At 59.7% G+C, this 14,135-nt stretch overlaps 1 protein-coding gene across 13 annotated transcripts in view; it reads right to left on the minus strand.

The window, feature by feature from the left end:
• Window positions 1–14,135, minus strand: part of CRTC1 (CREB regulated transcription coactivator 1) — an 80,786-nt gene that overhangs the window by 30,271 nt on the left and 36,380 nt on the right. For 9 of the 13 annotated variants that reach the window (XM_057709763.1, XM_057709756.1, XM_057709760.1 and 6 more), the window contains exons 2-4: window positions 3,049–3,165; window positions 1,776–1,823; window positions 108–245 (exon numbers count right to left, since the gene is read on the minus strand). In XM_057709763.1, coding sequence (XP_057565746.1) covers window positions 108–245; window positions 1,776–1,823; window positions 3,049–3,165 — 303 coding nt within the window. Of the gene's footprint in view, window positions 1–107; window positions 246–1,775; window positions 1,824–3,048; window positions 3,166–14,135 lie in introns of those variants that run through there. The other 4 variants (XM_057709764.1, XM_057709762.1, XM_057709757.1 and 1 more) reach the window with 2 other exon arrangements.

Here is a 14,135-nt window from a genome sequence, read left to right on the forward strand (position 1 = left end):
ACTGGAGCAGCCCTGATTCTGTCACAGAGCTGGCACCAGGCAGCTACATCAGTTGGATGAGGTGGTCCCCGCCTCCCCCACCCCCACATCCTCTGGGAAAAGGATATCTGCCTTCCATGTTTGTCCACTGACAGGGGCCGGCGATGTGGGGAGCCAAGCCGGCCACGCTCCCGGTACACTCTGTCCACCAGCCCATGGTGTCGGGTAGTTCGGCTGGTGTCCAGGCCCGAGGACTGGAAGGGTGTCTGGGGGTGGGGAGGGGACCGACGTGGGGAGGGAGGAGAGGAAGAGATGGAAAAAAAGAGAAGAACCCAACCATGGTTATCAGCTGTGGTCCAAGATCTGACCCCAGCTCTGCCCCCAGGATCTGACCTGAGAGTCCCCCCACAATCCCTCCTGCCCAGTTCTGAAGCCACCCTCGGCTACTCCAAACGGGCTTCCTTTCCTCTGAGGCCCCTGCCCCCAGCCTCCGAGCACTGTGGGGGTGGCAGCGAGCCGGGGGTCCCAGGTGCCGGGGCGGCAGGCGTGCAGTGCAGCCGGCATGCACGGGCCAGGCAGAGCGGCGCAAGCTCGGGGCCCGGTGCCGGCCGGGGTGCCAGGGGTACAGACGGCCCGAGCACCCCCCCAGCCTTGCCAGGTGCAGACAGGCCTCCGCCCTCTCTCTCCGGGCCTGGCCGGCCTCCTCTCCCCACCTACGTCATCCCTGGAGGGGCCTGCCAAGAGACAGCCCCAGGGCTTCCAGCCCAGGACGTCAGGGGCCCACCTGGCCAAGTGCTGGCTCCCTGGAGGCTCCTCGTTGAGCCTGGGGCTGGTCCTGATTGAGACTCAGCCCCCATGCGCCCTCCCCCACGGGCTTGTCCCACACCACCGGGAGCCAAGTGCAGGCGCTTTCCGGAGCCCTGGCCCACAGCTTGGCCGGACAGGGCTCCCTTCCAGCACCTGGGGCTGGCATGAGGCCCCCGGTCAGGCCCTGCTCCCGCTCCTGGCTCCACACTCCTGAGGCCCCCGGGAGCCTGCTCCCCGCCTGCCCTGGCGCCACGGGGCCCCTCACCATCTGACTGGGGCAAGACTGGCAGCCTTAGCTAACCCTGGATGCAGCTACCAGCCCCCTACCCGGCCATCTGGCCCTCAGGTCCTTCTGCCTTCTCTGGGCAGCCAGGCAAAAAGCAATTTCCTCTGGAAGACTTCCCCACCTGTCCGAACACCTCAGCTAGCATTCAGGGCTGACGGCTCCCCTGGCATCCCGGGACCCTGGTCTTTCTCTGACCCAGCAAAGACCCTGCCAGCTTGGATCTTTCTGTGCTTTTGCCTCCAAAAGACCGTGGGCCCAGTACACAGCAGTGACCGAGGGAAGGTAGGAGCCTCGCTGTCCAGGCACAGACACCAGAGGACAGGGGCCATGCATCTCCTCCCAGAGATGCCTGGAAGCCCAGAGGGGAAACCGAGGCGGCTGAAGCAGAGCCAGAGGCAGAGGGAAGCTCGGGCCCAGCCGCAGCCCCGCTTGCCAGGCCGGGTCTGGGACCCGCACGCGCGCGTGTACGTGTGCGTCCCAGGGACGGACCATGCAGCGTCGGCGCGCATGCGCGGGTCCCCCGGGGACGCCGTCTCTCGACGCGACCACGCGCGCTTCCCCAGACAAGGGGGGGCAGCGCGGATCTGCTCCCGTTTGGCAGATGGGACACCTCCCGCTGAGCCATGGGGGTGGCCGCGCAGGAATACCCAGCGCCCGCACACGTGCTAGGGATGCCGAGGCCTCAGCCCAGGGGCTCATTTACCAGAGAGACAGGAGCCGCTGCCAGAGCCTCCCCCAGAAATCCGCTGGGCTGAAAATGCAAAGAACCGAGACTTTGAGACGCTCCTGCCTCGCCCGGCCCCCCAGTGGGAAGCCCAACAGGCCCCCGTGCACCCTCGGCCCTCGGGGGCTCTGTGGCGGCCTCAGGCGGGGGGCAAGGTTGGGGCTGCCCAGAGAGACACTCTCCTTGCGGGAGGAGGGGATGGGGACACGGAGAAAGGGGAGAGCCGGGGAGGAGAGGAGAAAATCCAAACCAGAAAGGGCCCTGACAAAGAGGTGAGGCTTCTGGAGCATACGGAGACCAGCACGACAGCCCCACGCATCGGCTCTGATGTGGAGGCCATCTGAGGAGGGCTGTGCCCCCAGGGGCCCTGGGGATTCAGAGCTGAACCGGCTGGACCCCAGGCCAGCCTCGGGGACCCTGGGCTGGTGCCCTGCCACATCCCAGCAGCAGTGTGGGAGTAGTACAAGCTGGGGAATGGCTGCAGGAGGGAGGACTGAGCTCCCTGCAGGACCGACCCAGCTCCACCTGGCCTGTCAACACACTAACGGACGTGGCTGTTTCTGGGGCTCTGTCCCAGCAACAGGACAAGTGTGTGGCTATCCAGTGGACCCGTCCCTACAGAGTCCAGACGTCGTGCTGGGGGTGGGGGCAGCTATCGGGCCAGCTTTTGGGCCCACCTTGCCCCCAGTTCCACCTGCAGACCAGGGTCGAGGGACGTGACCTGGGGGAAGAGGCCAGCCCTGCGCGCCCGGCGGGCGGTGGACCTTATCTCTTCTTATTTATGATAAGGACGTGCGCGGCAGCTATGCGGCCTGCGGGAGCCGCGCTGTGTGGGTCTCTGCCAAGAAACGTTTGCAGACAAGTGGGGTCAGGCTGAGGGGCCTCCTTCTGAGAATTGCTGGGCTTGCGGATTAGTGAAGCGGGACGGAGCCAAGCCCCAGAGGCCCTGAGCGGTTCCCGCTGCCGCACAGCCGGCCAACAGGTGTAGCGGCTGCCGAAACACTCGCGGCCAGACCTCGGCCTCGCTGCAGGGTCTGCTGACAGGGGATGGGCAGGCGGGGATCCGGGTGAGGCCTGGCCAGGCCACCCCGGGGGAAGGAGTAGGCAGGGGTGGGGGGGCGGCGGCAATTGTCTGGTGACCCCAGCTGTTCACAGGCTGTCATGCACGCTCTCTTGCTCTGTGGCCAGGGCGGGGCCCAGACTGCAACACACCCCAGGTGGGAGGTGGTGTGAGAGAGGAACGGGGGCTCACCTGGAAGGGCAGATCCACGGTGCCGCTCCCAATCTGGTTCACATTGGGCAGGGACCCGCCGTAGTACTGGCCACGGCTCGGGCCCAGCTGCAGGTACTGGGACTTTTGGAGCTGGAGCTGCAAGAGAGAATCGACGGCTATAGCGGGGAGCGGGCGGGTGGGGTGGGGGGCTGTTTCTAAGCACACCCTGAAGAGCGCCATTCCCTAGGGCCCCAAGTAGCGGGGTCAGGGGTGCCAGGTACAGAGGGTGTGGGACCCCCATGGCTCAGATTCTCAAAGGAGCCATGAGTCGCTCCACCAAAACCAGCAAAATCAGAGACCTGAGATGCCCAGGCGGGGAAAGTCACCCTGGGGGTGCTGCCTCCGTGAACTTGACCGAGGCTGATTGGGACAATTTGTGAATCGGCAAGAGTATCAAGCAGACCTGGAGCCTGTGCAGGAGGCCCCTCACCCACCCAGGGGAGCCATTTCTTATCACGCCAAAGGCTGCGTTCCTGGGGCGCGGGCCAAAGGCTGCGAATTTACGCCCGGACACGGGAGAAACTGTCTTTCCACTGGCCTCAATCAGAGGGGCCGGCTCAGAAGTGCAGCGCCGGCGTTCAAAGTGCAGCGTGTACAATCCCTCCGACGGCGCAGAGAGGGCAAGAGGGTCTGCCAGACCCCGCCTGAGTTCTAAGGAGTCCCGGCCCAGCCCCCAGGCTCCTCCTGCGTGTCCCGCCAGCCGCACCCAGGGCTGAGCCTTCAGCTGGGCCGGCTGCATCCCTGCACGGTCCTCCCCCCACCTCTCGCGTGGGGATTTGTCCCGCTGGGCCAGGTCTCAGAACCAGGAGCCTGGGGCTCCCTGACCAGCCACGGCTGCCTCGGAGCGGGGCTGGGGCCTGGCCTTTCCTCGCAGGAGCATAGACTCCACTTTGCCAGGAACAGCAGATGCCCCTGACCTGGTGGACACCGCCGTCGGCCAGGTCCCCGAGGCTGGTAAATCTGCCCTGGGATGCAGGTGCCGCGAGGGAGGGGCGGCGGCTGGGCATACGGGGAGGGGTGGGCGTCCGCTCCTGCCGGCTGGGGCGGTTGCTAGGGTCGGCACTGTGTACACAACAAGACCGGCTCACGTTCCCTCACAAACAGCTCCTGGCAGCGCTCCGTTTGCTGGCCGCCCACGCCGCCCCGCTCTCCCAGGCCAGCCCCAGCTTCCTGGGGGGCCGCGGACACCGGAGGGGGAAGTGAAGCTCAGGAACTGGCCGCTCGCCCGGCCAAGCACCTCACCCAGGTAAACAGCTGTTTCCTGCGAACAGCAGTGGAGCTGGGATGGAGACTGGCCTTGCTCTCTTCCTCCACGGGTGGTTCTCAGGCGTCTGCAGGGCCCGGCCCAGGCTCTGTCTCCAATGTCTGGAGACACACAGCCCACTGTGTCCCTCCCTGTGGTCACATGAGATGAAACAGGCCAGCCCCTGGTCAGGAGGGAGGGGGAGGCCAAGCAGGGTGGGCACGGGTTACCTTGGACCAGAGACCTGCCCCGCCAGGCCCTTCTTGGGTCTGAGCCATGTGGCAGGAATTCGCGTTACATCCGCCTCTCAAGAACCACCTCTCAAGTACCATGTGGCCCTGGGGGGCGGGGGCTACAGCCCCCTCCTGGGCCTCGACTGCCCCCTCCCTAGAGCGGGTCGTGCAGGTGAGCACGTGTGCACCAACCAACCAACGCCGGGCGTGTGATACAGGAAGTGCTCACACCACACGTGCTTTTGTCACAGGCTGTGCTGCCGGCTCTGGAAACCACGGCATCCAGGAAATCACTCGGCAAAGCTGCACATTCCGGGCCAGGAGGAGCCCAGACTGGGGACAGGCTGCAACACGGGCACTCCCAGGCCCCATCTCTGTCAGGGCCTTTCTTTCCCGCGATGGTTCCCACCCCCCTGCTGACTTTGCTATGGGAATGTCAGGCTTTGGGGTGCGGCCTCTGGAGTGGACATCGTGGGGGGGCCCTACTCTTCCTCTGGGGGACCCTTGTTGCATGTCCCATCCTTGGTTGTATGTGGGGCTGCGGCGGAAAGAGTTAACCTGGCCCAGGGCAGTTTGACCTTTGCCCCCAGCTCCTGGGAAGTGAAAGCCCTGCCTGATAAGAGTGTCTTTGTTTGCCTGGGGCCTTGGGGCACACTGGGTATCTATGCCAACAGTGTGATTGAGGGTGGGGGTCTCGGGCCAATGCGGTATCAGCTCGCTCTCTCCGCAGGGGCTGGAGACGGCAGTCAGCAGAGTCTGCCTGGCGAACCTCAATAAAAACCCTAGGCACCAAGGCTTGGGATGCATCCCTGGTTCACAACCCCCATGTACGTCATCACACACTGGTGCTGGGAGAAGCACGCACTGTCCTCGGGACTCCACGGAAGGGACAACCTGCAGCTCTGTGTTTGGAAGTCTGACCGCCGCCCCACGTCGACTGTGATCTGTGTCCTTTCATTGTAACAGACAGTGACCATGACTGTGATGGTTCTCAGTGACTCCTGAGTCCTTCCAGTGAACTGCCGAGCTGAGTGTAAGTCTTGGGAAACCTCAAATTCTGCAGTTGGTGTCAGATGCGAAGGTGGTCTTAGGGACCCCCTTAACTTTGGTAAGGGCTGAGTGCCATCTAGGCCTGGCCAGGAAACCCCAGAAGTAGGGTCCTGGGGTGAGGAGGTGCCAGCCTGGGCTCCACCCACAGACTTGGTGCCTCAGAGGGTCCACGAGGAGGACAGCAGATTGATGCCACCGGGCAGGGTCTGACAAGCTGCCTGACGCCAAAGCTCATGCCTCTCCCCGCTGTCAAGCCACACTCCCTCATGCATCCCTCCGCCCAGTGGTCCTCTCTCTACACCCCTCGATGGCATTTCCTACCCTATCCTACCCCCAAGCTCGCCATAAACCTGGCATCCGAGCCAGGGTCTAACACCCAGCAGCACCTGCTGGTGGAACAGAGGAGCGTAGGAACACGTGATTGGATGAAAGTATCAATGAATGAGCACCACTGTTCCCACTCTCGGGAGCCGACTTTCATGAGCCAGGTCACAGTCCCATTTGGAGGCCATATAAGAACCTTTCAGGGACCTCCCTGGTGGTCCAGTGGTTAAGAATCGCCTGCCAATGCAGGGGACACGAGTTCAATCCCTGGTCCGGGAAGATCCCACATGCTGCGGAGCAACTAAGCCCGTGTGCCACAACTACTGAAGCCCGAACGCTCTAGGGCCTGCAAGCCAAACTACTGAGCCCATGTGCTGCAACTACTGAAACCTGCATGCCTAGAGCCCACGTTCCGCAACAAAAGTAGCCACCGCAATGAGAAGCCCGTGCACCTCAACGAAGAGGAGCCCCCGCTCGCCGCAACCAGAGAAAGCCCGCATGCAGAAATGAAGACCCAATGCAGCCAAAATAAAAAATTAATTAACTAACTTTACAAAAAGAACCTTTCAGGACACGAACACAACTCCTGATGCCCTCAGGAGGCCTGGGCCTCCCCCTCCCCTCACCCCACCCTCATGGGTTTTAGCAGAAGCAGGCGCAGACAGGGCAGTGAAGCCTGGACAAGACCCACCGGCACAAAGGAGGTGCGACTCCGGAGGCCCCCTCTTGCTGTTGGCCTGTGGGTCGGACAGCCTGGGGTCCACGTCCAGGCTCCCCGGCCGTGAGAGGGAACCCCACTCCAGATGCTGAGGGCGGGCAGGTGCCCCATTACCACACTTTCCCTGTGGCCTCCCTGCCCTCTGCTCGCCCCACTCCTCGTTCCCTCCGGCCCCCTGATCCCAAAGTGCCTGGAGCTTGTGACCCCCACCCAGGGCCCCAGCCTGCAACAGCTGCCCCCCCACACCCATCCTGACACCCAAGTTATCTTCACACTGGCCTCTGGCTTTGTTGTTACTGTTCTTAATAAAGCTTCAGGTTCGCAGATGGCACAGGGAGTTCCTGAATCGTCCCACCCAGCTCTCCTTAGAGCTACCCTCTTCCTTTACTGGCTCAAAAGGAAGAAAGTGACAGCGGTAAGAGCACCACTGACTGAACCAGGCCCCTTCCATACGCCTCTTGGTTTGTCTACCTACGTTCGCCCCATCCAAAACGCCTGGCCTGTGTCCCTGTCCACCACCCCATCCTGTTCCCACCAGGTGGCGGGCACCTGAGAGCCACGGGCTGCTGGTCACCATGTGTCCGATGCCAGCACTGCATGGGGCCACTCTGGACCCCCAGGAAGTGCTGCTGCATGTCGGGCCTCGCCTCCCACCAGCACCCTGAAGCCCCGGACCTTTCCAGAACGCTCCAGTTCGTGCCTCTCAAACCCTCTTGCTCTCAGGTGTGAACCAATCAAGCAACCACGTGACGCCGCACCCCAGGGGTCAGAGGTGTTTCAGGGTTGAGGCCGACGGGGCCACAACGGATGACCAGGAAGCACAGCACTGACCTTAGCCGCCCTCTGGTCAGCATCTCCCCACCCCAAGTGCTGCAGACGGCACCCCTGAGCCCCCTCCATGAGGCACAGAGCCCTTCTCAAGCCTCAGTGCATTTAAGCATCACAACTGCCCTTTTTTTTTTTGGGCTGTGTTGGGTCTTTGCTGCTGTGCACGGGTTTTCTCTAGTTGCAGCGAGCGGCCATTTACTCTTTGGGCACGCAGGCTTCTCACTGCAGTGGCTTCTCTTGTTGCAGAGCACGGGCTCTAGGCACACAGGCTTCAGTAGTTGTGGCACGTGGGCTCAGCAGTTGTGGCACACGGGCTTAGCTGCTTCATGGCATGTGGGATCTTCCTGGACCAGGGATCAAATCCGTGTCCCCTGCATTGGCAGGTGGATTCTTAACTATTGTACCACCAGGGAAGTCCCCACAACTACCCGGTCTTTTTTTTTTTTTTTTTTTTTTGCAGATAATAGCATACGTTTTATTTTCACATTGTCGTATTCTGAATATGAACTACCGGTCTTCAGTGTCCTGGGGCGACCATAACAATGACCACAGACTGGCTGGCTTAAAGCAACAGGAATTCAATCCCTCACAGTCCAAGAGGTGGAAGTCCAAAATCAAGGTATGGGCAGGGCTGGCTCCTCCCAGAGGCTCTGAGGGAGGACCCTTCCCAGGCCCCTCCTGGCTTCAGGGGGCTCCAGGTGTCCCCGGCTCGGCTCACGGCAGCCTCGCTCTGAGCTCCGCCTCCGTCTCCACACAGTCTTCCCCTCTGTGTCTGTGTCTTAAATCCCCCGTCCTTTCTCTTAGAATAATACCTGTCGTTGGATTCAGAGCCCATCCTAATTCGGAATTAATCTCACCTTGGGACCCTTAATTACATCTGCAAAGAACCTCCTGCCCAGTAAGGTCACATTCCCAGGTTCCAGGGGTGAGCGTATCTTTTTTGGGGGGTGGGGGGGTGCCGTGCCATGAGGCGCGCGGGATCTTAGTTCCCCAACCAGGGATCGAATCCATGCCCCTTGCGGCGGAAGCGTGGCGTCTGAACCACTGCATCACCAGGGAAGTCCCCCAGGACGCACCTTTTGAGGGGACACAATTCAACCTAAGACAGGCCCTTTGGGAGTTCCCTGGTGGCCTCGTGGTGAGGATTCCGGGCTTTCACGGCTGTGACCCAGGTTCAGTCCCTAGTTGGGGAAGATCCCACAAGTTGCTCCGTGCCGCCAAAAAAATGAAAATAATAATAACAATAGTAGCAGTAACAGCAACAGTAATAAAACAGGCCCTTCGAGGGGGTTACCAGCACACTCCGCTTTCCAGAAGGGAAAACTGAGACAGCGGGCAAGGGAACTGCCCGGGGCCCCCCAGCTCAGAAGCGGCCAAGTGGGGCAGAGACTCCACTCCCGGAACCTGACTCTCATATAACCCTGTGGACCAGCGGGCGGCTGGGCCTGCAGAGCGTCATGGGGGCCGCGTCACATCTCAGATCACAGCACGCCAGCTCCTCCGGGAGCTTACAGGCAGAGCATCAACCCAACCATTTCTGCTCTGTCAAGGGGGGACTCAACACGAGTCTCACTATAAAAAGCCACCTCAGGCCCTGCCTTCGCCCTGGGCCCCTCGTTTCCATGCAGGGTTCCCACCCCCAGCCCATGACACAGCCTGAGCCAGGACTGGCCCCCCCACTGCCATTCAAAGTCCTTCTCCCCCCACCCTCCCCCCACGCCCCCTACAGAACCGCGTATAAATGGGTGGCTTCTCCAGCCTCTCCCAACCCCCTTGCTGCCAAGACCCCACAGGGATAGCGTTCCCCAGCACAACGTGCATCCCCAGTCTGTGTCCACATCCCTGCTGGGCACGCCCCTCCCCCATCCTGGCAGCATCCAAGGGGCTGGGAGGAGTGGCGGCCGCAACAGGGAAGAACGGGGGCCAGTGGCCCTGGGAAGGCATAGCACGGCAGACGCCGTCACTTCTCCAGGGCAGCCTCCATCCTCCAGGGCCCCCACAGGATGCAGCAAATTCCCATCTGCCAACCCCTCCCAGGCCTCGCTGTCTAGAAGGAGCCGGCCTTGGTCAGGCCCATCAGCAACCACCGTGGCAACTGGCCAGCCTTCTAATGAGATTAAAGGGAGTAGCTGAAGGCTGAGCTCTGTCCTGCAAAGCCAGGGCAGGCATGGGGGCCGCGGCAGCGCGCCGGGGAGGAGCTCTGAGCTCTGAGTAGACCTGTTTCCTTCTCTCACCATGAAGGCCTGCACAGTCTGGCCCCCTGCTCTCCCCAAACCACTGCACTCTACCAGCTGAGGTAGCTGCCCCAGGGCCTTTGCACTGGCACTCCCTCCTCCAGAAGGCTCTTCCTACTGGGCCAGCCGAACACTGTGCACCTCTCCCCCATGGGGTCACCTCTTCCACGGCTCACTATCCAAAACCACCTGACCAAGGCCCATCTCCTCCCATCAGACTGTCAGCCCTGCAAGGACCCTGGCACAATGGAAGTAGCTTGGCACCTACGTGGGGACTGAGAGACCAGAAAACGGATGAACATGTGAGTGCAGGAACAACTGCTCAGTGCACTCAGAATCCCAGGCAGGGACCATGTTTCTCCTGTGCCCACATGGGACTGTCCACTCCACCCCACCCCGCCTCTGGGGAAACTGAGGCCCAAGGAAGAACAGACAGCTTCCCGAATGCACACACAAAGAGCCACTCGTGAGAGAGGTGGAGAGCAAACCCCATCTCAAGTTGCACGATCCTTTTGGGACCTGAGTGCTGAGCAGGATCCCCAGGGATTCACACACCCTGGCCCGAGCACTGCCGCTCAGCGCTCCCCTAGGTGGAGTCCTCGGGAGGCTGCCAACAGCAGGGGGTACATGAAGCGGCCACCCTTGAGGGTTGTTCCCTGGGAGGGAGAGAACAGGGCTTCATTAGGTTCTCCAGCAGCTGCAGGAGCCCGTGGAGGGAGCCCTGGGGAGCCCCTGAAAGGATCTGATTCTGAGGCACAAGGAGCTGCCAGTGCGTTCTTCCGGGGCCAGCGGTCCCTGCTGGGTGTGTGCGCCCCAGTCTGTCTGGCTGTGTGCCTCCAGTTTCCTTCCCAGGCCTGGCCCCAAGAAGCTGCCTGGTCTCAGCTCAGGCACCAGACGTGAGTTCAGTGAGGGGAGACAGCTTCTCCCAGGCTCCATTCACAGCATCCGTGGGACACGCCGTCTCTCCCCGCACCTCTCCTGCCCACTCTGGAAAGGCTTGGAAATCCGGGGCTCTGGGGGAGACGGCGGTGCCTTCACAGGTGCCCAACCAGGAAGGCCCGGGACTACTCTTCTCCCTTTTTAAACGTTTTCTTTTTCTTTGTTATCAAAGTAAAAGTCACACAACATAAAACGAACCATTTGAAATTGTACAGTTCAGTAGCATCTAGGGCATTCACGACGTTGCGCGACCATCACCATCTAGCTAGGTCCAGAACATTCCCATCACCACAACAGAGACCCGGCGCCCATTAGCTCCTGCTCCCCTGCCCCCCCACAGCCCCGGCAACCACGAATCTGCTTTCTGTTTCTATGAATTTGCCTGCTGTTGATGTTTCATGTAAATGGAATCACACGCTATTTGTCCCCTTGTGCCTGGCTTCTTCCTCTCTGCATGACGTTTTTGGAGTTCAGCCACACTGCAGCACGTGTCAGAGCTTCGCTCCTTTTTATGTCTGAATAATATTCCACTGCATGGGTGGACCACATTTTGCCTGTCCATTCACCTACTGACAGACGTGTGTTGTGCCACCTTTTGGCGATCGTGACTAGTGCCACTGTGGACGTGCATGTACAAGTATCTGAGTACCTGTTTTCAAATCTCTCAGGCATATACCTACGAGTAGAACTGCTGCATCATATGGTAACTCCATATTTATCTTGTTGAGGGACTGCCAGACTGTCTTCCACAGCCACCACACCATTTTACATTCCCACCAGCAGTGCACGAGGGTTCCAATTTCCCCACATCCTCACCGACGCTTGTTAGTTTCTGTTGTTTTGATAGTGGCCTTCCTGATGCGTAGGAGGTGGTATCTCATTGTGGTTCTGATTTTCATTTCCCTGATGACTAGTGATGTTGAGCATCTTCTCGTGCTTATTGGTCATTTGTATATCTTCTTTGGAGAAATGTCTATTCAAGTTCTTCGCCTTTTTTAAAAATTGGGTTAGGGACTTCCCTGGTGGCACAGTGGTTAAGAATCCGCCTGCCAATGCAGGGGACACCGGTTTGATCCCTGGTCCGGGAAGATCCCACATGCCGTGGAGCAACTAAGCCTGTGAGCCACAACTACTGAGCCAGTGCGCCGCAACTACTGAAGGCCACTCACCCAGACTCCGTGCACCGCAACAAGAGAAGCCCAGGCTCACCACAACCTAGAAAAAGCCCACATAGTGCAATGAAGATCCAATGCACCCAAAAATAAATAAATAAATAAATTTTTAAAAGTTGGGTTGCATGTCTTTTTCTTGCTGAGTTGTAAGAGGTCTTTCTATATTCTGGATCTTAATCCCTTATCAGCTATACGGTTTGCGTATTTTCTTTCCTTTGTTTTTTCCTTTCATTTTCTTTATAGTCTTTTGAAGCATCAAAGTTGTTAATGTTGATAGGCTCCAATTAACCTATTTTTCTTTGCTTGTGCTTTTAGTGTCACATCTAAAACTCCATCCCTAACCCAAAGCCAGGAAGATTTACCTCCATGCTACCTTCTGGGAATTTTATAGATTGAGCTCTTACATTCAGGCTGTTGGTACATTTTTAATTCACTCTTGTTGGGAATTCCCTGGTGGTCCAGTGGTCAGGACTCTCTGCTTTCACTGCCGTAGGCCTGGATCCAATCCCTGGTCGGGGAACTAAGATCCCACAAGCCATGTGGTGTGGCCAATAATAATAACAATTACTATTATTATTATTATTCACTGTTGTTAACTCCGCTGCTGCCTCAGTCCCACCTCACCACGGGCGCCCACGCCAGCTGACGGCTCCACAGTGAGAAGAGCCAGGCTGCACCCCCCTGCCAAGCGTGCCCGGCACACTGGAGTTTCTCATCACACACGTCTATCGAGCACGGGGAGGAATAATGAATGAATCAGGGAATGAATGAAAGCATCACAGGCATGTGGCCGAGCGTGGATTCCAGGCTGAGTCACCCCGGCCCCCGGCCCCCTGGCCAACTGAGACACTCCCCAGCTGCCTCCTCGCTCGTTCCCAAAGTGTAAATACAGAACCAGATACACAAACACTGAGTGCGCCTCGGAATGCCTTTAATCAGGCTCTGCTGCCGCTGCCAAATCCCCAAGCCCGGCTGAATCAGAGGGGCCGCGGTGAACACGCTTTGTTTCCCTCCTTGGTGGTGGTTGTGGAGCACAGCCGTGCGGGCTGGGATGTGGGAAGGGTCCCTCGGGGTCTGAGTGCAGCACAGCTGGCTCCTGGGGGCCTCGCTTCCCTGCCCGCCAGCCGGGAGCCCACTCGGGGTGGGGCCTCGAAGCAGCCCTGAGATGATGGGGAAACACGGTTTCATCTCCGTTTTACAAGAGGGGAAACTGAGGCCCCGGGGGGACGACACGCTCACCCTGAGGTCACCTGCGAAACAGGTCAGGGCCTCGGTTAAAATCCAGGCTCTTTCCCTGGCAAATCTCAATTTCCTGGCGGCCCACAAGGCCCTCCCCTGCCTCCTGCCTCCAGGCCCTTGCACACACCTCACCCTTTTCCGGAAATTTCCATGGAGCTACTTCTCATCCTTTGGGTTTCAGCTCAAACATGACATCCTCAAGAAGCCTCCTCTGATCCCTTACTTCCAAAATAACCCTCTGTGTTAACTTGGGACGTCGTAATAAAATATTATAGACTGGGCGGCTTAAGCAGCAGACGTGTACTTCTCACAGCTCCGGAGGCTGGAGTCCGAGATCAGGGTGCTGGCCCAGCCTCTGGGGAGAGCCCTCTCGCTGGCCTGCAGAAGGTCGTCTTTTCCCAGTGTCCTCCTGTGGCCTTTCCCTGGGGTGTGCTCAGTAAGAAGTCTCTCTCTCTCTCCCTCTTATAAGGATACCCATCCTATGGGACCAGGAACTCTCCCTTATCACCTCATTTCACCTCAATCATCTCTCGCAGGCCCCATCTCCACATACGGTCACACGGGAGGCCAGGGCTTCCACACAGGAATCTGGGCACACAGTTCAGTCTGTGGCACCCTCCCACGGGTAAGCAGCCGGCCTGTGTCAGCCCCGCTGATCCCTGGGGCCCTGCTTGCCTGGCCTCTATAGGTGCCTCAGGGACCAGTTTCCATCCTGAGGAAGTGACCATTAGCAGCTGTATCTGTTGTGGTGGTGGGTTTTGGGGGGGGGGGGGGGAGGCTGGTTTTTTCTTTGCCGCACTGCACGGCATGCGGGATTCTCAGTTCCCTGCAGTGGAAGGACAGAGTCCCAACCCCTGGACCACCAGGGAATTCCCAACAGCTGTATCTGGAATTGGGAAGGCCAGAATCGCCCCCCACCCCAAGTCCTCTGGGAACACCCACAGGCAGCCAGGCCCAGGCAAAGCCAGGGACCCCAGGATTCTCCCAGCAGGAGCCTCCAGGGTGCAGGGTGGGGTGGCCTGTGAGGAAGGGTCTTCTCTGGGCCTGGCCCCGGAGAGCCCGGGAGTCAGTGAGGCGGGGGCTGAC

This window comes from Hippopotamus amphibius, chromosome 15, assembly GCF_030028045.1.
Source record: "Hippopotamus amphibius kiboko isolate mHipAmp2 chromosome 15, mHipAmp2.hap2, whole genome shotgun sequence".
In the NCBI taxonomy this organism is placed as follows: Eukaryota; Metazoa; Chordata; class Mammalia; order Artiodactyla; family Hippopotamidae; genus Hippopotamus; species Hippopotamus amphibius.